This window comes from Rhinopithecus bieti, unplaced genomic scaffold (genome assembly GCF_001698545.2).
Source record: "Rhinopithecus bieti isolate Rb0 unplaced genomic scaffold, ASM169854v2 scaffold_4816, whole genome shotgun sequence".
NCBI classification, from domain to species: Eukaryota; Metazoa; Chordata; class Mammalia; order Primates; family Cercopithecidae; genus Rhinopithecus; species Rhinopithecus bieti.
The window spans coordinates 662,419-685,560 of record NW_016804543.1 but is presented as its reverse complement, the minus strand read 5'-3'; the positions used below and the strand labels follow the sequence as shown (position 1 = coordinate 685,560).

General features: G+C 40.2%; 1 protein-coding gene across 9 annotated transcripts in view; it reads left to right on the top strand.

The window, feature by feature from the left end:
* The first annotated feature begins 5,039 nt into the window (after positions 1-5,039).
* SLC25A26 (solute carrier family 25 member 26) overlaps positions 5,040-23,142 on the top strand; it is a 169,785-nt gene continuing 151,682 nt past the window's right edge. For 2 of the 9 annotated variants that reach the window (XR_001884884.1, XM_017869086.1), the window contains exon 1: positions 6,969-7,421. Coding sequence is in view for 5 of the 9 variants with exons in the window: in XM_017869086.1 (XP_017724575.1) it covers positions 7,389-7,421 (33 nt within the window). In the remaining 4 variants the exon portion in view is untranslated. Of the gene's footprint in view, positions 5,293-6,947; positions 7,422-23,142 lie in introns of those variants that run through there. The other 7 variants (XM_017869084.1, XM_017869085.1, XM_017869083.1 and 4 more) reach the window with 7 other exon arrangements.

Below are 23,142 nucleotides of genomic sequence, written 5' to 3'. Positions count from 1 at the left end.
ATCACTCTTGGTGTTGTACTTTGTATGGATTTGGACAAATGTATAACCACATGTGTCCACCCTTATAGCATCACACAAAATAGTTTAACTGCCCGAAAAATCCTCTGTGCTTCACCTGTTCATTGCTCCTACTCACAACATCTGGTAACCACCTATAGTCCCAACTACTTGGGAGGCTGAGGCAGGAGAATCACTTGAACCCAGGAGGTGGAGGTTGCAGTAAGCTGAGATTGTACCACTGCACTTCAATCTGGGTAACAGAGTGAGACTCCGTCTCAAAAAAAAAAAAAAGTAATTATTCATTTAAAATGATCATCCATCTAAAAAAAAGTAATTATTCATTAAAAATGATCAGTAATGCAAAAACCCTCAGAAATGTCAGGGTTTAGGGTTAGATATGGTCTGGATGTTTGTCCCTTCCCAATCTCATGTTGAAATGTGATCCCCAGTGTTGGAGCTTGAGCCTTGTGGGAGGTGTTTGGGTCGTGCGGGTGGATCCCTCTTGAATGACTTGGCCCCATCTCCACAGTAATGAGTTCACATGAGAGCTGGTTGTTAAAAAGAGCCTGGCAGCTCTCTTTCTACCTCTCCTACCATATGACATGCCTGCCCCCACTCCATCTTCTGCCATGAATAAAAGCTTCCTGAGGCCTCACTAGAAGCCAAGCAGACGCTGGTGCCATACTTGTACAGCCTGCAGAACCATGAGCCAAATAAACCTCTTTTCTTCATATGTTATTCAGCCTAAGGTATTCCTTTATAACAATGCAAAACTGACTCAAATTAAGATTTTATTACATATGGCCATATTGCTCAACAGAAAAGTTGCTCCGACTCTCCCTCTAGAAAAAATCCTTGCCTATTTAAAATGTTAAAAAATACGCTTTGTTGTTGTTTTAATTTTCATTTCAGTGTTACTAATGGGTTGAAAAATATTTTTTAACTTGTTCGTTATCTATTTGTATTTCTACTTTTGTGATCTTTACTCATTTTTTTATATTGGTATTAGTGTTTTTCTATTGAGTTATGGGAACTATTTACACTTAAAATTTAACGTGATTATATACATTGCACATATTTTCCCTGTCAAATTTATTTTAATTTTAGTTTTAATAACAAAGCCATTAACTGAAAATTTTTTTTGAGACATAGAAGATATTTCTTTACCTCAAGAATAGAAAATTGTTTACCTTGGTCAGGCACAGTGGCTCATGCCTGTAATCCAAGCACTTTGGGAGGCTGAGGCAGGCGGATGGCTTAAGGCCAGGAGTTCCAGACCAACCTGGCCAAAGTGCTGAAATTCCATCTCTACTGAAAATACAAAAATTCAGGCATGGTGGCAGGTGCCTGTAATCCCAGCTACTTGGGAGGCTGAGGCAGGAGATCACTTGAATCTGGGAGGCAGAGGTTGCAGTGAACCTAGATAGTGCCACTGCACTTCAGTCTGGGTGAGAGATACTCTGCCTCAAAAAAAAAAAAAAAGAACAAAAGAAAATGTAAACTGTTTACCTTTTTGTTCTATTATTATTATTAATTTTAAAATTTATTTTTATTTTTTGAGACAGGGTCTTGCTTTGTCACCCAGGCTGGGATGCAGTGTCATGAACATGGCTCACTACGGCCTTGACCTCTTATCTCAAATGCTTGTCCTGCTTCAGCCTCCTGAGTAGCTGGGACCACAGTCACGTGCCACTATGCATGACTAATTGTTTTATTTTTGGTAGAAACAAGGTTTCCCCATGTTGCCCAGGCTGGTCTTGAATTCCTGGACTCAGGTGATCCTCCCACCTCAGCCTCATGCAGTTCTGGGATTCAGTACTATTTTAATAGTTTAATTATATCACTGAAAAAAATATGGAACCGTTTTAGGAGGCAAAGCGTAAGATGGAGATCCAACATTATTTTCTTCTAAATGGTTAGCTGACAGTCCCAAAAGCATTTATTGAAAGAGTCATCTTTTTCTCTCACTAATTTTAAATGCAAACATAAAGCCATATGACAAGTATTCTGTTGATTCTATCACTTAAAGGAAAACCGACTTTTCAAACAGGCCTTTTAAAATTTTCATTTGACTTTCTTTCCATTATATATATTTACTACCCTTTGTAGATGGATTGAAATAGTTCCAGGAATATTTTTATTGAAAATGATTCTAACTGTTGTCTTAGTCCATTTGTGCTGCTATAACAACACACCACCGACTGGTTAATTTGTAAAGAACAGAAATGTATTGCTCAAAATTCGGGAGGCTGGGAAGTCCAAGATCAAGGTATTGGCAGATTCAGTGTCTGCGGAGGGCCCAGTTCCTGCTTCCAAGATGGCACTTTTGAACAGTATCCTCACATGGCAAAAGGTGGAAGGGAAAAAAGGCTGAATGAATACTTTGTGAAGCTTCTTTTATGAAGACTTTAATCATATCCACAAGGGAGAAGCCCTCATGACCTAATTGCCTCCTAAAAGCTCCACCTCTTATCACACTGGCGATTAAGTTTCAACATATGAATTTTGGGGGACACATTCAGATCTTAACAAATATTATCGTATTTTTCAATAAAAATCAGTAACATGGGGTGGGATGCCATGGTTCCCACTTGTAATTCTAGGCTGTCGTGGGTGGATTGCTTGAGCTCAGGAGTTCAAGACAAGCTTGGGCAACATGGTGAAACCCCATCTCTACTAAAAATACAAAAATTATCCGGGTGCATTGGCATGCTGTTGCAGTCCCAACTACTTGCAGAGCTGAGGCAGGAAGATTGCTTGAAACCGGAGGTTGAGGTTGCAATGAGCCAAGACGTTACCACTGTATTCCAGCCTGGGCAACAGGACAAGAACCTGTCTCAAAACAAACAGACAAACAAACAAACAACAACAAACAAAACAGTAACAGGGGCTTGGAACTTAAGCCTAGTCCTGGTTGAAGATCATGTCCTTTTTTTGTGTGTGTGTGAGCTAGGCTTAAATTATTTTTTGAGCTATGTCTTTGATTTCTTGCTAATTTTATAAATACTATTATGATTTTAGAGCTTGTTTAAAAGAAAACTTGGCTTACAGTGATAGATTTAAGTGAGAAAGACAGTATTATTATAATATCACATGTATAATGCAAATCAGTGCTTACCACGTTGCCTGTATCTTTTAAAATGAAAGATTTGAGAACATACGCTGCCTGCAATGTGGTGATAATGATGATGCATTGAAATACTCCATTTAAAAAGCATGCACAAGTAGTAATGAGTTTTTCTGCTAGCATTTCATGAAAAGGAAGCCCTAGGTCACGTTTGAAATATCTGTATTTCCTAAAGGGATTCCAGTGGTATCATGAAATACCTGGTAAAGACTTTACCTTGCATAAAAAGAGAGAATATGTACTTCTTCTTGATTTTGAAAGGTACCTGATAAATTACATTTCCCTCCAGGTTACCAGAAAATGACATCAACACAGTTTTTTTCTTGCAAAGTTAAAGACAATCATTGCATTGAAGAGGAAAATAGGTTTTTTTTCTTAATTTTACTTCAAAGGATGTATTAAATAAAAATTAAAATTTTAAGTCTAGGTTAAATTTTCTCTTAGGGAAAGAATGACATCAAAAACTTCCAGGAACATTAGTAGCTAGAAATTAGATTTATTTTCACTTAGGAAGCTGTAGTAGTATGTATCACAAAATACTTATGCACCTTGATAACTTATCAGTCTCTCATTCATAATATTCAGAATCTCTAACTTAAATAGGAAAATACAGAATAAACTCAATATTTTCTATATGCCAAGCACTGGACTAAAACTTTCTGTGCATGTATTATTTATTCCTCATCATCCCGTGAGATAGTAACACTTTAATCAACTTTATTGACCTATAGTTTACAATTTTTTTTTTTTTGAGATGGAGTCTCTCTCTGTCACCCAGGCTGGAGTGCAGTGGCCCAATCTCAGCTCACCGCAACCTCCGCCTCCTGGGTTCAAGAGATTCTCTTGCCTCAGCCTTCTGAGTAGTTGGGACTCCAGGCAAGCGCCACCACCCTAGGCTAATTTTTTCTATTTTTAGTAGAGACAGGGTTTCAACGTGTTGGCCAGGCTGGTCTCAAACTTCTGACCTCAGGTAATCCACCCACCTTGGCCTTCCAAAGTGCTGACATTACAGGCGTGAGCCACAGTGCCCAGCCTTATAGTTTACATATATTAAGTACAGCCATTCTAATTGTGCAAGTCAGTGTGTTTTAGTAACTGTATACACCCATGCAACTACTACCACAATAATAACAGATAATATCTTCATCATCGCAAACTATTCTTTTGTGCCCAGTTTGTAGTCAATCCTTTGCCTCTACCTCCACCGCCGGGAAACCACTTATATACTTTTTGTCACTATAATTTTGTCTTTTCTAGAATTTCACGTAAGTGGAATCACAATACATGTAGTCTTTTTTTTTTACATTGCATGATTTCAGATTAATCCATGTTGCTTCATGTATCAGTAATTCATGTCCTTTTATTGTTGAGTGATGCTCCATTATAAGGATGTATTGTAATATGTTTATACCACAAGTTGATAGACATTCAGGTTGTTTTCATTTTTTGACTATTATGGATAAAGCTGCTTTGAAATATAATGTAAAAGTATTTGTATAAATGTTGAGTTCTCTTGGGTAAATACCTAAGTGGGGCATTGGATTTTATAAAGGTTGTACCATATTAAATTCCAAACAGCAATGTATGAGATTTCCAGTTGCTCCTCATCCTTGTCAACACTTGGTCTTTTTAATTTTAACCACTCTAGTGAGTGTGTATTCATATCTCATTGTGGTGTTCACCGGCATTTCCCTGATGTGGTAACCAGTTTCCAAGACGGCACCCAGTGATCCTCATCTTCCAGTATTTACGCTTTTGGGTAGTCTAGCCCCATGATAAATGTGGATGACCTGTGTAACCAATAGACTATTGCTGGAATGACAACTGAGTAACTTATGCGGACAGGTCATAAAAGACTTTGTAGTTTCTGTCTTGTTCTCTTTCAGACCACTTACTCTAGGAAAAACCAGCTACTATATCATGAAGACACTCAAGCAGCACTGTGGAGAGATCTATGCCACGGGGAATTAAGGTTACCTGCCAATAGCTAGCACGAATTTGCCAGTTATGGGAGTGAGCCATCTTGGAATTGGATCCTCCAGTCTCAATCAAGTCTTATGATATGGCCTTGGCCACCATCTTGACTGTAGTGTCATGAGAATTTCTCAGTCTGAACCACTCAGCTAAATGACTCCTTGATTCTTGATACATGAAAACTGTGTGAGGTAATGTAAGTTTATCGTTGCTTTAGTCTGTTAAATTTTGGGGGTAATTTGTTATGCAGAAATAGACAAATAATATGGATTTTGGTACTTGGAGGTGGGTAGTACTGTAATTCCTAAACTGTGGGAGTGCCATTGGCACCAGGCGGTAGGTGAAAGGTGGGAAGACTGTGAGGGAAATGTCAGTGAAAGCTTATTGATAGAACCTTGATGGCCTTTGAGGAGGCTGCCAGTGAGGGTTTATAGGAATGTGAAGTAGGCAGGATTCTAAGGTTGCCCTCAAGATTCCTGGCCCCTAATGTGTTTTGCATAATTACCCCATTGAATGTGAGCAGGACCTGTGAGTATGATAGAACATTACCACCATGACAATATTATATGGCAAAAGGGATTTTGCAGATACAATTAAGGTCTCTAATCAGTTGACTTTGAGTTAATAAAAATGGAGATTATCCTGGGTAGGCCTGACCAAAACACATGAGACTTTGAAAGACACAAACAGCAGCAACAGAGATTTGTCTGCTGGCCTTGACAAAGTGAACTAGCATGTTTTGAGAGGGCCTACAGGCAGCATAGGGAAAGGTATTCTGGGTAGAGAGAACAACATGGGCAAAATTAGGAGGCTTGAAAGTGTATAGAGTGGTTGTGTGTAGTCCGGCTAGTGGGAAGAGTGACAGGAGACACCAGCTGAAAGGTGTATACCATTCTAAGGAGCTGGACTGTCTCCATTGGCAGCAGAGGTGCATTGTAAGCAGGGAAATGACATTACCATCATCTTTAGAGAGTACTTTCTGTGAGCCAGGAACTAGGCTAAGAACTTGAGTGCATTATCTCATTTAATCTATTAATAGTACCGCATGACAAAGTTACTATCATTATCGCCACTTTACAGGTGAGAAAACTTAATCTTGGAAAACTTATGCCCAAACCCAGCAGGTGATAGCTCAGAATTTGAATTTCATCTAACGCCTAAAGCTATTCTGCGAATCATTTCTAGATCATTTTATCTAGAAGAGAATAAGAATAATTATAAGAATAATTCTAGCAGTGTTATAGAATAGGGATTGAAGAAAGGCCAGGCAAGGAGCCTGTTCAGGTATTATAAGGGTTTTGAGGAAAGATGATGAGGGCATTAAGTATATTTTCAGTGTTTGCTCTGCTGTGTTCTCTGTAGCCACACTGAGTTGGTTACTTGTTGGAGCATCAGGAGCCTCTGCAAAATGAGGACAGTAGCTGTGCTGACATCATAGAGTTGGTGAAAGGATTCAATGAAAAAATGTCTGTCAATCACTTAGCACCACGTCTGAGATGTAGTTGGCCCTTAATATACACAGAAGTTTACAAGGTATTTGTTTAATAAAGACAGGTTCACTCCAAGAAATTTTATTAAGTACTTAATAACGTGTGCTTTGAGGTGTACATATGAGTACAACAGCGAACAACATGAGCAGGTAAATAACTGAATAAACTAATAATTTTAAGTACAATAATTGCCTGTAAAGAGAAATGGAGGATGCTAATTTTTAGCTCCGGTCAGGAAACTTTTAAGTATTTTCTATATCTTTATTTAATAATCTTCTGATAATGAGTTAATTTAATATAAACTGAGATAAAATTTGTTGACAAAACTAAGAGATAAACCAAAATGAAATATCCGATTAGGATTCCGAACCGCGCCTCCAGAGGTTAGTAACGCCCCTCACGACTCCTCCGTCCGCCATAGCCACGCCTCTTTTGGGTTTATAGTTCAGAATCACCCCGGCCTCATTCTACGGCTGCTCTCTCCTGGATCCCAGCCGAGGATCTTTTGCTCGCGAGAGTTCCTCCGTCTAGGGGCACACAACGCTGCTGCTGGAAACAGAGGTAAGAGAATTGCCGAGACTTAGCTCTTCCACACTCCCCGAGGCCCCGCCCCTCCTCTCTGGCCCTCCGCTGGGCCCGGGTCTTGGGCGTTGCACGTGCGATTGTTGTGGTTCTACGTCACGTGGTCCCGGAAGTGCACGATAGGCCCGCCTCAAAGATGGCGACGCCCACCGCGCGAGGACGTGATCCGCCTGTGCTCCGGCTTGCATTGTATCCTTGATGAGGTCTGAGCGACCATGGACCGGCCGGGGTTCATGGCATCGCTGGTGGTGAGTGCGGGGCGGCGGGGTGGGTCGCTCAGAGTGCCGGCGTCCGGCATTGGAGCCGGTGGGGGTTCTCAGCATTGGCTGTCTTCCGGTTTTGCGCGCTGGACTGTCCTCGGGTTACTGGCAGCCAGATCTGAGAAGGAGCGCGGGGCTCCCAGGCCACTGGCGGGCCTGGTATCAAGGCTGTGTCTGCACTGCCAGGTCGTAAGAGACAGGTGGGGGAAGGAAGGGGTACTTGACTCGTTGTCTTTTGCACACTCATTTACTTAAAAGAAAAAAAAGCTTCTATTATACACTGTTAACTACTCTTTTGGGAATTAAAGAAACGTAACGCAACAACAAAAACCTTACTCAAGTCTCTCAAAGCCCTTGTATTCGATACTGCCTTTCTTATTTTGCTGCATCTCTTTTAAGTCTTAGAAAATAGCATGACCATCTTTTCATTCAATACATAATTTGCTATTTCTGCCTAGGCTTTGGAGAAATATTGATGAGCACACATAGCTAGCTCATCAATAACGCTGCGGAGTCAATAAACAGGCTTAGTATTTAATTCCGTAGCAGAAAACTACGAGCATCAACATGTCTTAACAGAAAAAAACAAACCAAAGAATACACTTTTACCAAATATTTTGGAGCTTCCAGTAGGGCATATTAGATACAGCAGTTAACAAGACAGAGTTTGGCTGCCTACGTTTTCATTGTGTGGAATGGGCAGTGACAGACAATAAATAATTTTAAAAATGATTTCACAGGGAAAATGGAGGCCCACAGTGATTTATTCACTGAATTATCAAATTTTGGTGTTGCAGGTGTTGAGGATAGCATGGTGAACAAGATATACCTGCTCCTAAGGGTCAGGTGTTAGAGACAAAATAGTAAAATGACTGTTGGGATAAATAACAGGTGGGCTAGGTTCAGCGTGTTAGGGGAATATATGGAAGTAGGGATGTTTTAGCCAGACTTGTAGGATGATAGCTTTAAATCTAGATTTGTTGAAACTTGTATAAGGTAGGTCTTAGAAATATAAAGAATAATGTTACCGCTTTTTTTTTGTTTTTTTTGAAACGGAGTCTCACTCTTCGCCCAGGCTGGGGTGCAGTGGCGCCCTCTTGGCTCACTGCAAGCTCCACCTCCCGGGTTCAGGCCATTCTCCTGCCTCAGCCTCTCGAGTAGCTGGGACTACAGGCGCCCGCCACCAAGCCCGGCTAATTTTTTTGTGTTTTTAGTGGAGATGGGGTTTCACCGTGTTAGCCAGGCTGGTCTCAATCTCCTGACCTCGTGATCCGCCCGCCTTGGCCTCCCAAAGTCCTGGGATTACAGGCATGAGCCACCGCGTCCGGCCAATGTTACCGATTTTTTTTTTTTTTTTTTTTTTTTTTTTATTGAGACGGAGTCTCGCTCTGCCGCCCAGGCTGGAGTGCAGTGGCCAGATCTCAGCTCACTGCAAGCTCCGCCTCCCGGGTTTACGCCATTCTCCTGCCCCAGGCTCCCGAGTAGCTGGGACTTCAGGCGCCCGCCACCTCACCCGGCTAGTTTTTTGCATTTTTTAGTAGAGACGGGGTTTCACCGTGTTAGCCAGGATGGTCTCGATCTTCTGACCTCGTGATCCGCCCGTCTCGGCCTCCCAAAGTGCTGGGATTACAGGCTTGAGCCACCGCGCCCGGCCCAATGTTACCGCTTTTAAGGAGCTTTCCTGTCTAGCTGGTGAGACAGCAGTAGTAGTTTGTCAGCTAACATTCTTGTACCAGGAACTGGGGTAAGCGCTTTACATACATTATCCCGTTTAATTCTCGCAGTAATTGAAGTCTTATCCTAATTTTCCAAATGAGGAAACTGGGATACCAAGAGATTAGATAACTAGTTCAAAATCACGCAAGTGAGATCCATTTCGTGTGTATAAGTATTGGAGCTCATATTCCAACCCAGGTGATGTCACTTGGGAGTCGTGCCCTTATCTGCTTCTTGATACTCTCAAGTCAGCAAAGGTTGCAATTGCTAAAACACAGGTGAGTGCTGCAGTTAACAAAATAATGGATTTAGTATATACTTAATTAAAGTATGATACACACGCAGTAAAGTATGCTTTTTTTCCCAATGTATTTACAGAGGGTAAAATTAGGATCAATAGGTGGAAGTTTCAAGAAACTAGCTGTCATTCCAGGTAAAGGAAAAACATTCTATTTATTCATTGAGCGCATGGTTGAGTTTCCATGTATTCTGCCCACTGGGTACTGTGGTAGGCTTTGTGGATACAGTGGCAGATAACCCCATTTCAAGTGGGAAAGAAAGGCCAACAAAGCAGTTGCAGAGAGTAAGTGTTATGGAAAGAAATGAACTGGAGATGTGACAGATAAGGGAAATACTGGTGACCTCTTAGATGGAGTGACCAAGGAAAGCCATGAAGAGGTGACATTTCAGCTACGACCTAAAAGATGGGAAGGGGCTTGAATTTTTGATGATCAGAGTGGGAGGTTCAGTCATGGGGAATGGCTCAAGTGGAAAGAGCTTAGCATATTCAAGTGGTGAGGCCTAATGGGTAAGGATAACATGGCAGGGGATGGTATGGGAGGGGTAGGCAAAGCCAGCTGAAGTGGGGCTTTGTGGGCTGGGGGAAAATAATTTGGATTTCATCTGAAGTGTAATGGAAGCTATTGAAATGTTTTGTTATCAGAGAAGTACAGAAATGGAGTGGCTACTTTTTAATGTCTTGGAGTGCCTTTGAGACAGAGTGAACGCTCCCGAGGGAGTTTGGTTTTGCTTACTACTGTGTTACCAGTACCTGGCACTACGTAAGCACTCAGTACTACTTTGAAGGAATGAAAAGCTGAGATGATCGCTGAAGTCTTGAAACTTGGATTTGAAGAATTAGATGAGATAACATTACACATGCACAGCAGAGCCTGGCAAGTAGCAGACATTGAAATGCTGCCTTCCTAAAGCTTCATGAAGAGGACTGAATAAGTGGAAAGCCTTTGGGATGTTAGTTTTCATTTGGAGCACAGAGTGGGCTATCCAGAAGCAAAATCCTCAAAGAGTACATTGATCGGTGTATACTTTTAGGAAAGCAACTGGAGCTAAGTATTAGCAACCTAAAGATATTTATATTAATAACATTTAACTCAGTAAAGACAGTAAGAAGCTACTACAACATGGGACAGGGGGAAGAATTAGGCGAACAATGGGAAACCCTTTTCTTGGACTAGTCTGCAGCCATAAAAAATAGTGCTTGTGAAGAGAATGTACTATAATTACATGGAAAATGCTTATGAGATAAAATTAAGAGAAAAACATTGCATGTATGTACATTTGCTTGTACCAAATTAAAGCTATGTTAAAACCTATTCCATTCATTGGGGGAAAAAAGCCAGATTGAAATACCCCAAAATAACACTATTTTTGGTGGTAGGATTACATTGTGTAAGTCTGTTCTCGTGCTGCTAACAAAGACATACCCAAGACTGGGTAATTTATAAAGGAAAGAGTCTTAATTGACTCACAGTTCCACGCGGCTGGGGAGGCCTCATAATCGTGTGGAAGGCAAAGGAAGAGCAAAGTCACATCCTACCTGGTGGCAGACAGGAGAACATGTGCAGGGGAACTCCCTTTTATAAAACAATGAGATCTTGTGAGACTTATTCACTGTCACCAGAATAGCATGGGAAAGACCCACCCCCGTGATTCAGTTACCTCCCACCAGGTCCCTCCCACAACACATGGGAATTATAGAGTTACAATTCAAGATGAGATTTGGGTGGGGACACAGAGCCAAACCATATCATTCCACCCCTGGTCTCTCCCAAATCTCATGTCATCACATTTCAAAACCAATCATGCCTTCTCAACAGTCCCCAAAGTCTTAACTCATTTTAGCATTAACTCAGAAGTCCATAGTCCAAAGTCTCGTCTGAGACGAGGCAAGTCCCTTCTGCCTATGAGCCTGTAAAATCAAAAGCAAGTTTATTACTTTCTAGATACAGTGGGGTTACAGTATTGAATAAATACACCCATTGCAAATGGGAGAGATTGGCCAGAATGATGGGGCTGTAGGCCCCATGCAAGTCTGAAATCCAACAGGGCAGTCAAATCTTAAAGCTCTGAAATGATCTCCTTTGACTCCATGTCTTACATCCAGGTCATGCTGGTATAAGAGGTGGTTCCCATGGTTTTGGGCAGTTCTGCCCCTGTGGCTTTGCAGGGTACAGCTCCCCTCCTGGGTGCTTTCATGGGCTGGTATTCAGTGTCTGTGGCTTTTCCAGGCACAGGGTGCAAGCTGTCAGTGGATCTACCATTCTGGGGTCTGGAGGACAGTGGCCCTCTTCTCACAGCTCCACTAGGTGATGTCCTGGTGGGGACTCCCCTATTGGGGCAGCCACATTTTCCTTCCGCACTGCCCCAGTAGAGGTTCTCCAGGAGAGCCCCGCCCCTGCAGCACACCTCTGCGTGGACATCCTGACGTTTCTATACATCATCTGAAATCTAGGCAGAGGTTCCCAAACTTCAGTTCTTGTCTTCTGCACATCCACAGGACTAATACCATGTGGAAGCTGCCAAGGCATGGGGCTTGCATCCTTTGAAGCCATGACCTGAGCTCTACCTTAGCCCCTTTTAGCCATGGCTGGGACACAGGGCACCAAGTCCTGAGGCTGCACACAGCAGGAGGGCCCTGGACCCAGCCCAGGAAACCATTTTTTCCCCTCCTAGGCCTCCGAGCCTTGATGGGAGGGGCTACCATGAAGGTCTCTGACTTGCCCTGAAGATGTTTTCCCCATTGTCTTGTCAGTTAACATTTGGCTCCTGGTTATTTATGCAAATTTCTGCAGCTAGCTTGAATTTTTCTCCAGAAAATGGGTTTTTCTTTTTTACCACTTCATCAGGCTGCAAATTTTCCAAACTTTTATGCTCTGTCACCTCTGGGATGCTTTGCCACTTAGAAATTTCTTCTGTCAGATATCCTAAATCATCTCTCTCAAGTTCAAAGTTTCACAGATCTCTAGGGCGGGGCAAAATGCTCCCAGTCTCTTTGCATAGCAAGAGTGACCTTTACTGCAGTTACCAACAAGTTCCTCATCTCCATCTGAGCCCACCTTAGCCTGGATTTTATTGTCCATGTCACTATCAGCATTTTGGTCAAAGCCGTTCAATTTTCTAGGAAGTTCCAAACTTTCCCACGTCTTCCTATCTTCTGAGCCCTCCAAACTGTCCCAGACCCTGCCTGTTACCCATTCCAAAGTCGCTCCCACATTTTCAGGTATCTTTATAGTAGCATCCTAGTCTGGGTACCAGTTTACTGTATTAGTCTGTTCTCACACTGCTGGTAAAGACATACCCAAGACTGGGTAATTTATGAAGGGAAGAGGTTTAATGGACTTCCAGTTCCACATGGCTGGTGGAGGGGCCTCACAATCATGGTAGAAGGCAAGGGAGGAGCAAAGTCATGCCTTACATGGCTTCAGATGGGAGCGTGTGCAGGGGAACTCCCCTTTATGAGATCATCAGTTCTTGTGAGACTTATTCACTATCACCAGAAAAGAATGGGAAAGACCTGCCACCATGATTCAGTTACCTCCCACCAGGTCCCTCCCACAACATGTGGGAATTATGGGAGCTACAATTCAAGATGAGATTTGGGTGGGGACTCAGAGCCAAACCATTTCATATGTGTTCCTTTGATTTTTTTGAGACAAGGTCTTGCTCTGTTGCCCAGGCTGGAGTGCAGTGGCGCTGTCTCAGCTAAAGTGATCCTCCCACCTCAACCTCCTGAGTAGCTGTGACTGGAGACATGCACCAACCACACCTGGCTAATTTTTTTAATTAAAAAGTTTCTTTTTTTGTAGAGACAGGGTCTTGCCGTGTTACCAGAGCTGGTCTTGAACTGCTGGCCTCAAGCAATCCTCCTGGCTCAGCTTAAAAGTGCTAGGATTACAGGCATGAGCCACTGAGCTCAGCCCATGTTGTTGTTATAATTTTTAGAACTTTTTTTTTGTCGAGAGAGATTTCACAGGTATGAGCCACCACACCTGGCTGACCCTAAGAATTTTGTCAAAACGTTAAAACGCTTTGGTTGTAAATATATAGGGGAAAAGTTGCAAAGCTGATGTTTATTTAGTACACTGTAATTAAAAACATTAGAAACATTAATAACTTAATTTTTTGAACAAAACCTTATCAACAGTAGTTTGAACATTTGCTTGTGTTCTCATTATGTATTACAGATGAAGCATCTTTTTATGCCTTGGCAAGTTGTCATACTGCTTTCTCAGTTTGGATCAACTTCTAACATTTTATTTTTTGTGCTTTCCATGTTGTGAGTTTCTTTATTGTGAAGACTTGCTGGCATAACTTACTCTGGGACATTTTCATCCTTTTCATTGCAGCTACTTTCCTCATTTATGTTAAGTTTGCTCTCACTTATTTTTTCTAGTTACTTATCTAGATTAATGACAGCAGTGTGAGTATTTCCATGGCCAGCTGTTTCTTCTGTAACACCATTTATGTTTGATTTTCATTTAACTTTGTGTTACCACTTTGCATTTTGTTTTTGCATTTTCATCTTTGTTAATCAATTTTCTATCTATTTTTATAAAATATCCTGTGCATTTATTACTGGGAGATGAGGTAACACAACTATTTACTTTGCTGTCTGTGCATGAACTGAGTAATATGCAGTGACTTCTGTTAATTGCATTGTGATTTGTAGACTGAACAAGTGGTAACGTTTACACTTTATCCAGTTACTCATAGTTAATATGCTGTGGTAACTGAAATTTGCCCTGCGTTGTTGGGAGATTCATGTTATTTAAGTAAATCATGGTAACTGAAATTAATGTATATAGGTACCATGCAAAGTGAGGACCGCTTGTAGTTTTTTTTTTTTTTTTCCTTTTCCTGTTTTAGTAAGGTGATTTTGGCTGTCATCTGGGGAGCTTTTTCATAATACTTGGGTGTCTTCTCACTGGACCTACACTTCTGCTGAGAACCACTGGCAGGCAGTAGGAGACTTGAGGAGAACAATATGGGTTATGATGGGAGGGGTTCTTGGGTGGAGTGAAGAAAGGTAATATGAATGAAGTATTGGGTATACTATTAAAAGAAGTTTTCTGTTTTTTTGTTGTTCTTGTTTTGCCTCATATCTTTTCTGGATAGTGGCCTCCTAGTTTTCAATTTGGAGTAAAGGGCATCTTTGAAGTAAAGATTATCTCCAAATTTATAAGAAATTGAGAATTACGCTTCTCTTTCTCAGGACTTGTGTGACTTGTTTCTTTTTGGCATTTATGTCAGAGTGAGCAAGTCTTCCCTTTTTGCTTGCTTTTGTGTTGAGCAGGAAATTATCTAAACACAAGTATATTCCAAATTTTGCTCAGCCCGTGGAGCATGCAAAGCACTGCTTGGAGACCACCAGTCATGCAAGAACCACAGTTGAGAACCACTGCTGTGATGGAGGCATTTTTTTGTGCATCTCTGGTACCCAGAGATGGGACTACCTTTTTTTCCTCATTTTTCTTCCTGTTTAAGAAAGGCGTACTTGGAAAGTTTTAGTATTTGATAACTTAGCTGTAAGTGACTTGTTAATGTGCTTTTGTTACCACTTCCAAACCCTACAACTACATGTTGAAAGTTGCTTTAAATATTAAATCTTTTGTAATACAGACAAAATTTGAGTAACATTAATTAAATTCCAAATAAAGGAAAGATAAAAGTTTCACCCACAATTATCTCACCCCCCACAAGTCAACTTTTACACGCCTAACCAGATACATTTGTTGGCCTTTGCTCTGTTATTTGGAGTTGAATTCCTCAAAATATGATCCCCACCTTCATGGATTTAGAGTCTAGTAGGAGGCAGATGCTATATAAAACTTAATTATGTAATTCCACTTGGTGGTAAAACTTAACTGTTTACTGAGCACTTTAAAAGTGTGTATACAACTTTTTCATAGCTGAGGTCATATAGGTACAATTTTATAGTCTACTTAAAAAATTAACATATAAGTTTGAATACAAGAATCATAAAGCAATTTGAACACTAGTATTTCTCTTAAGTTTTTGAAGTTGATGGTGAATGTTCCTGTCATGCATTGCATGATTTGGTTTCTGTTGAGTCAGTTCACTGGGGATTCTTGTCCAGAGAGCAGAATTTGAAAAGAGCTTTTAATTCATTATTGCTAGTGAAAAGTTTGGATTCACAGATTTTAATATATGAATTTGTCAATTGAGTTGAATATAGGAATGTCATCTTCAGTCTTTGGTAAAGTACTCTTTAGGCTTTTGCATGGTTTTTAGTATTTGCATGTCAGTATTGGTAACAGCAAGCTTTGAAGGATGTTTATAGTAACATAATTCTAAAAATAATAGTTCCTGTTTATTGATACTTGATTAAGGGCCAGGCATTTTGCTAACCATATAACAGGTTCATCTAATCGTGTTTAGTTCTCATTTATTTAATTCTCAAAAACTCTGTGAAGTGTAAGTACTCTTTTCCCTGTTTCATGTGTCAAGAAACACAGGCTTGGAGAAGTTAAATAGTTCTGCTAAGAAGACTGATATGGTTTGGCTGTGTCCCCACCCAGAATTTCATCTTGAATTGTAATCCCCATAATCCCCATGTGTCAAGGACGAGACCAAAGGTGGAGGTAATTGGATCATGGGACGATTTCCCCTGTGATGTTGAGTGAGTCTCATGAGATCTGATGGTTTTATAAGTGTCTGGCATTTCCCCTCTTTCAGTCACTGTGTCCTGCTGCCCTGTGAAGAAGGTGCCTGCTTCTCCATTGCCTTCTGGCATGATTGTAAGTTTTCTGAGGTCTCCCCAGCAATGCGGAGCTGTGAGTCAACTAAACCTCTTTTCTTTATACATGACCCAGTCTCGGGTATTTCTTCATAGCTGTGTGAGAACAGACTAATACAAAGACCAAGTTGAAATTGAAGCTAGATCTGGTTGATGCCAAAGCTTTGTTCTTAGGCAGTACTTAATTTGAAATAATTCCTGGAGAAATGGAAGAATAATCAAGTCAGATTCTGGAACCATTATTATCGTATTCTTGAGAATACTCTCACTAAAACAAAACGAAACAAAACGAAACTGAACATACACAGTTCTTTCCATTAGGCGGTAATAGTAAGCAGAGGTTTCTGGAGAAGTCCTCCTGAATATTCTACAAAGTGGTCAGGGTGGCTGGGGAATGCTGGGAAGAATAGCAGCAGATAGCTAACCCTGGCTTTTGGTTGTCACAGGTACTGTGGCAGACCAGAACAGGGACCACCGAGCAGTGCTTGACTGCAAGATTTCTTCTGAACATTTCATCTTTTTATAAAGTTTATCTCATCATCCCACATTTCTATTTTAGTAACCCTGCTACATAAGAGACACTGGGTTAGATATTTAGGAAGACAGAGGTGACTAACTGATTTGGTTTCTACTCTGAAGGATCTTCATGTCAGACATCATGGTTAGTACCAAAAGCGAAATATAAACAACGTTATATGCTAGAGTCAAGGACATAGCATTTAATTCTGACTGGAAAATTGGGAAAGGCTTTATGAGGAATGTGGCTTTGGGTTGCAGCTTAAGAACCAAGAGGATTTTGTCAGGGGCATGTGTGTGCATGTGTGTATGTATTGAGGTGGAGGCAATGGTGGTCTGCTGGCTGCAACAGGCAGGAGAAAGGATTAGAAGGGAATTTTAGGCCGGGCGCGGTGGCTTATGCCTGTAATCCCAGCACTTTGGGAGGCCAAGGCGGGCGGATCACCTGAGGTTGGAAGTTTGAGACTGGCCTGACCAACATGGAGAAACCACATCTCTACTAAAATACAAAAAATTAGCCAGGCGTGGTGGCTTATGCCTGTAATCCCAGCTACTCAGGAGGCTGAGGCGGGAGAATCGCTTGAACCTGGGAGGTGGAGGTTGCGGTGAGCCAAGATCGTGCCATTGCATTCCAGCCTGGGCAACAAGCGCGAAACTCTGTCCCCCCCCCNAGAAAGGATTAGAAGGGAATTTTAGGCCGGGCGCGGTGGCTTATGCCTGTAATCCCAGCACTTTGGGAGGCCAAGGCGGGCGGATCACCTGAGGTTGGAAGTTTGAGACTGGCCTGACCAACATGGAGAAACCACATCTCTACTAAAAATACAAAAAATTAGCCAGGCGTGGTGGCTTATGCCTGTAATCCCAGCTACTCAGGAGGCTGAGGCGGGAGAATCGCTTGAACCTGGGAGGTGGAGGTTGCGGTGAGCCAAGATCGTGCCATTGCATTCCAGCCTGGGCAACAAGCGCGAAACTCTGTCCCCCCCCCCCCCCCCCACAAAAAAAAAAAGGAATTTTAGACTGAGAGAAAAACCTAAGCAAAAGCACAGGAATGAGAATTTTTAAGGAAACAACTGGGTGCAGTGGCTCATGCCTATAATCCCAGCACTTTGGGAGGCCAAGGCAGGTGGATCACCTGAGGTCAGGAGTTCAAGACCAGCCTGGCCAACAGGGTGAAACTCTGCTTCTACTAAAAATATAAAAATTAGCCAATCATGGTGGTGTGTGCCTGTAGTCTCAGCTACTCCAGAGGCCGAGTCAGGAGAATTGCTTGAACCTGGGAGGCAGAGGTTGCACTGAGCCGAGATCATGCCACTGCACTCCAGACTGGGTGACAGAGCGAGACTCCATCTCAAAGAGGTTGTTTCAGGACATGTTTGAGATGTTCGAGTAGTCAGATTGGTTGAAAACTCCAAGGTCTATAGAGGGTGAAGCTGCAGAGGAGGCAGCTTAGGGTCAGTGGGTTGAGGGTCTTAGTTACCATTTGCCGAGTGGCTTTTATATAGCAAGTACAACCAGTAAATTAGAGATTTTTTTTTTCCAGGGGAAGCATTAATTTTGAATGGCTTAACTTTTATGTATTTGTAATGTTCATTACAAAACTTGAGCAAATAAAAGATTAACAAGATAGTAATAATATTTCTCATCCTGAATCTCTTTCCACAGAGGCAATAACTTCTAGCAATTTACTGTTTATGCTTCCAGATTTCTAATTATGCATATACAAATAGTTACACTTTTTTCAAGATGGGATTATATAGCATATTTTGTTTTATAGTTAATTTGATTAATTTAAGAATATAGTGTATGTTTCTGTGCCAATAAGTATGGATTGACCAATTTTTTTTTTTTTAATTAGAGACAGGATCTTGCTCTGTTGCGCAAGCTGGAGAGCTGGGCAGTGGCGTGATCATAGCTTATTGCACCCTCACACTCCTGGGCCCCAGTGAGCATCCCATCTCAGCCTCCCAGCAGCTAGGACTGCAGACATGAGCCACTGCACCCAGCCTACCTTGTAGTTTTAAAGGCTATGTAGCAATTCATTATTTGTGTATAACTTAATTTACTTAACAAGACACCAGTGGATGGACTTTGAGGCTGTTTTCAATTTTTTTATTATTACAGAAATGCTGTAGTAGACATTCTTGTATATTTGTGCATTTATTTTTGTGGAAGAAATGCTTAGAAATAAAATAACTGGGTCAAAGGGTTTGATAATTTAAAATATTCATTTTGCCACATTGTCCTCCAGTAGATTATGGTAATGTTTTCATTAACAGTGCCCATACCCATTCTTCATATTTTAAATTTTTTCTAATTGGGAAAACATTTTGTTTTTATTTGATAATTAATGATGGAGAATCATATTTTCATATTTTGTTAGTCATTTATATTTTCTTTTGGGAATTGCCTGGTCCTGTCTTTTGCTATTTTTTGAAAAAGTTCAGTGTACGTTTTTAGTGCCTTCTAAAATATAGATAGTAGCCCTTTATTAGAGCCATTGAGTGCCTCCCATTAATATGTGCTGGTGCTGGGAACATATTAGTAAACAAAACAGATAAAGATCTTACGGTTTAATTGGACTGGTACTGAACAAATGGTCAGAGGCAAAACTATGTAATTAAAATTGTGTTCAGTGCTTGGCAAGAGGATCTAAACCTGAACTGGAGATTAGGGGGCATCTGTTCAAAGTCCTTGAAATGAGGAAGATCAGATGATTTAGAGGAAAAGATCCAGGTGGAAAGAAAGGACTGAGCAAAGGGCACATAGTGCAAGTTTTGGGAGCTGGAGGGGCTCCAGAATTTCCAGAGCCTCAAAGGCTGTGCTAGGATTTTCTTCATCCTCGGGGCTGTTGGAAAGTTTGGAAGATTTATAGGCTGGAGAGTGGCAAGATGAAATTTGGATTTTATGAAAGTGATTAGTACAGAGAGGCAGCGAGCACTGCAGGGAGAATGAATGGGAAGTGGGGAAGGCAACAAGTATGTCAGAAAGCAGAAGTGGCAGTTCTGCAGTGAGGAAGATGGTGATTCAGGTCATGGGTGGCCACTTCATTGTGGAGGAAACCGAGACTGTCAGGGGAATGTATCCCTTGAGAAGCCATGTTAATATTATGGCTGGTTCTTCTTAGCTGTCATTTAGGCCCGTGACCTGTGTTGATTTTGCTTAGTTAAATTACGCAGATGATTCGGTTTTGTCCTAGAGGGACAGCGGTGATGCTGTTTTTATGGTGTGCCCTCCTCCTTTTGAGAAAAAAAGTTTTATGGCATGTAATTCTGACCTATCACTTCTCAGAGTAATTGCAGAGCACTAATTAGGCACTTCCTCACTACAGCCTGCCAAGACTTCATACATTTATTAACTTAAGGTAGAGACATGTATTTTATCTATAAGATATTGAGGTCTCAATACATTGTGATGCTCTAGCAAGATTTGCTGGTTATCTGGGTTATGTCCTATTTCTTTGGATTTTTTTCTAGTTAGAATTTTTCAGTATAAGCTATCATAAATTATGAAACAAATCACCCGATAACTTTCTGATAAATGATTATAACAAAATAAAAATTTCAGGCTAAAGAATAAGAGTTTGATAGAGTTCTTTATAATTAGGTTGTTACTGGCTTATATATATTTTTACTTATTTACATACAAAACAATATTGATATAGGCATTAAGGTTTTTGTTTAAATCTGAAATATGTGGTTGTGTGGCTAAATATATAGGTATTCTTCAGGTTCTCTGTTAGCTTTTTTTTTTTTCAGTCTCATTTGAGTTAAATAGAAGTTTGAAATCGATAGAAGCGATTAGTAATCCTTGAGTCATGTTTTACCAGACAAGTAGATTGAATCTGGTCATTTTTTTCCTCAGAAGTTAAGAATTGTGATGAAAGAAAGGTTAGAGAATCAATACATGTAAAGTAGCCAACTGGATTAAAAGAGTAATTATTGATTAAAATTAGCAGTAGATAGTGTTTCTCTGAATCCTCTCCTAAGATTAAAGAGAAAGTGAGAGTGAAGTGCAGCATGTTTTTAAATAATCTAGTCACATGAGACATTTTCACCAGGATTCTATTCTCTCTGTATTTTGAGAAAACGAAGAGGCAGACAAAATGTTTACTTACCAAATTATTATTAGAGACGAGGTCTCCCTGTATTGCCCAGGCAAGCATAGTGGCTATTCATGGGCACAATCATAGCTCCCTGTAATCTCAAACTCCTGGGCTCAAGCAATCCTCCTGCCTCAGCCTCCCAGTTAGCTGCGATTACAGGTACGTACCACCATGCCTGGCTCTACTTACTGAATTTTATAAAAATCCTGAAACAAGAAGTAAGAAGAATTTTGACGATTGGCCTTTTTGCTTTCCTGCATTACTTGTGAACTTTTTCCCATGACTTAGGGAAGGCCACCTTTATGTCCAGAAAGAAATCCCACATTATTGGATATTCTTTTGGTACTACTTGGTTTCTCTACTGGCACATCTCTGTGCCCTTTTGGGTGACGTCTTCTTAGGTAATTTGCAGAGTAGAACTTCAGGGTCTTTGGGCTTCTTTCATGTCTTTGGGCTGATCATGAAGTATAGTATTAGTATTTGTAGTAATGTACTTGTGTAGTGTAAATTAATTTTTAATAATTAACCTGTGCTAGTTAATTTGAAAATAGGTATTGGATTTATCATTAAAGTATTTCATTTTTCCAGTTAACTCCTGGGATGGTTTTATGGTGAGCGGTAAGTAAAGCAGATAGTATTTGCTAGGTACTAAGCTTTGTGGCATCTGCACATTTTGTAAACTTAAAGGATGGAAACAATTGGTTTGAACTTCGGTTGTATGTTTGAATAATACTGATTCTTTTTTTTCCTTTGTCATGAAATGTATAGTTTAAAATGTATATTTTACTTTTGAATAGGTGATGTATTCACATGGTTCTGATTTCAAAATATAGCAAAAATTAGCAATTTAGTTAAAAAAATTATATAGGAAAGTTCCCTCTTTATAGTGCATTTGTCTGCCTACTGTAAACTGATTTTAACTCACATCTTTAAATGATACCTTTAGATATGGGTGATCTTTTCATATCAGAACAAATGTTATGTTTTTGTCTTTTTCACTAATAAGTAGTGCATGTGTATTGACTTTTTCGAGACCTACATTTTGAAACAACTAATGATCCTTGTGAATCTAGATCTGTATTTTAATAATCACACATGTAAGGATTCATATGTATTAGCCTTTCTTTGATGCTTTGTGTTCATATTTTTTCAATTTGTTTTCTTTGACTAAGGTGTAACGAGTTTAAACATTCTACATATGTGTCACTATAATCATAAGGTACAGAGTTAGTTCTTAATCAGTTTTTTTCCCCCCAAAATCCCTTTAGCAGGAATTAATCAGTTTTTAAAGTACAGCTTCCCCAAAGCAACATGGTATCTCTTGGGAGATGACTAGTTTGGGCCAGATTTTAATTTCCTTTAGAAATTAACTCTTTAAAAAAAATCAATTTATTCACTTGATTAAATTATCAAGGAATTTTCAAATACATTTAAAGCCGAAGAGAATACTATATGAGTTCTTAGATGTGTGATTATTAAAATACAGATCCAGATTCACAGAGATCATAAGCTGTTTCAAAATTCCAGTCTGAAAGGAGTCAATTCGGATTCACTGCTTATTGGTTAAGACAACAGTATAACATTTGGTCTGATGTGAAAAGATAAAGATAAATTGTTAAAAAAAAAAAAAAGTACATAATAGTGCATATCGTATATCATCTTTTCTTTTTAAAGAAAATGAAACTATATGTTCATACATGCTTGTGTATGTTTAAAGTAACTTCAGAAGGGTACAGCAAGAAACCAATAAATGTGGTTTACCTGAGTTGTTAGGAACAAGGTTGGAAGGAGACTTTGAGCTATTGACCTTTCTTTGAAGTTTATTTGTTGTTGTTGTTGGCTATTTATTTGTTTTTAAGACACAGGGTCTTGCTGTCACCTATGCTGGAGTGCAGTGGCAGGATTATAGCTCACTGAACCCTTGAACTCCTAGGCTGAAGTGATCCTTATTCTTCAGCCTCCCAAGTAGCTGGAACTACTCCTGGCCTCAAGTAATCCTCCCAGTTCTGTCTCCCATACTGCTAGGAGGCATGAGCCATTACATCTGGCTTTTTTTTTTTTTTTAGCTTTTGAACCATGTGAGTACTGTATCAACAATTTAAATTTTGTTTAAAAAATTTTTTATTAAAATTTGATTTAAAAGAAAATTTAATATAAAGTTTACAACTTAAAAATATAGCACAATAATAGCTATTTTCTCAGGAAAACTTCTAGATTTAGACTGAAGGTCCTTTGTGCTGCAGAAGTTGTGGACTGAAAGGAATGAGAAATGTGCTTTAAAGACTGTCTTTTTCCTATCTTTGCCCCCAAGTGGCAGA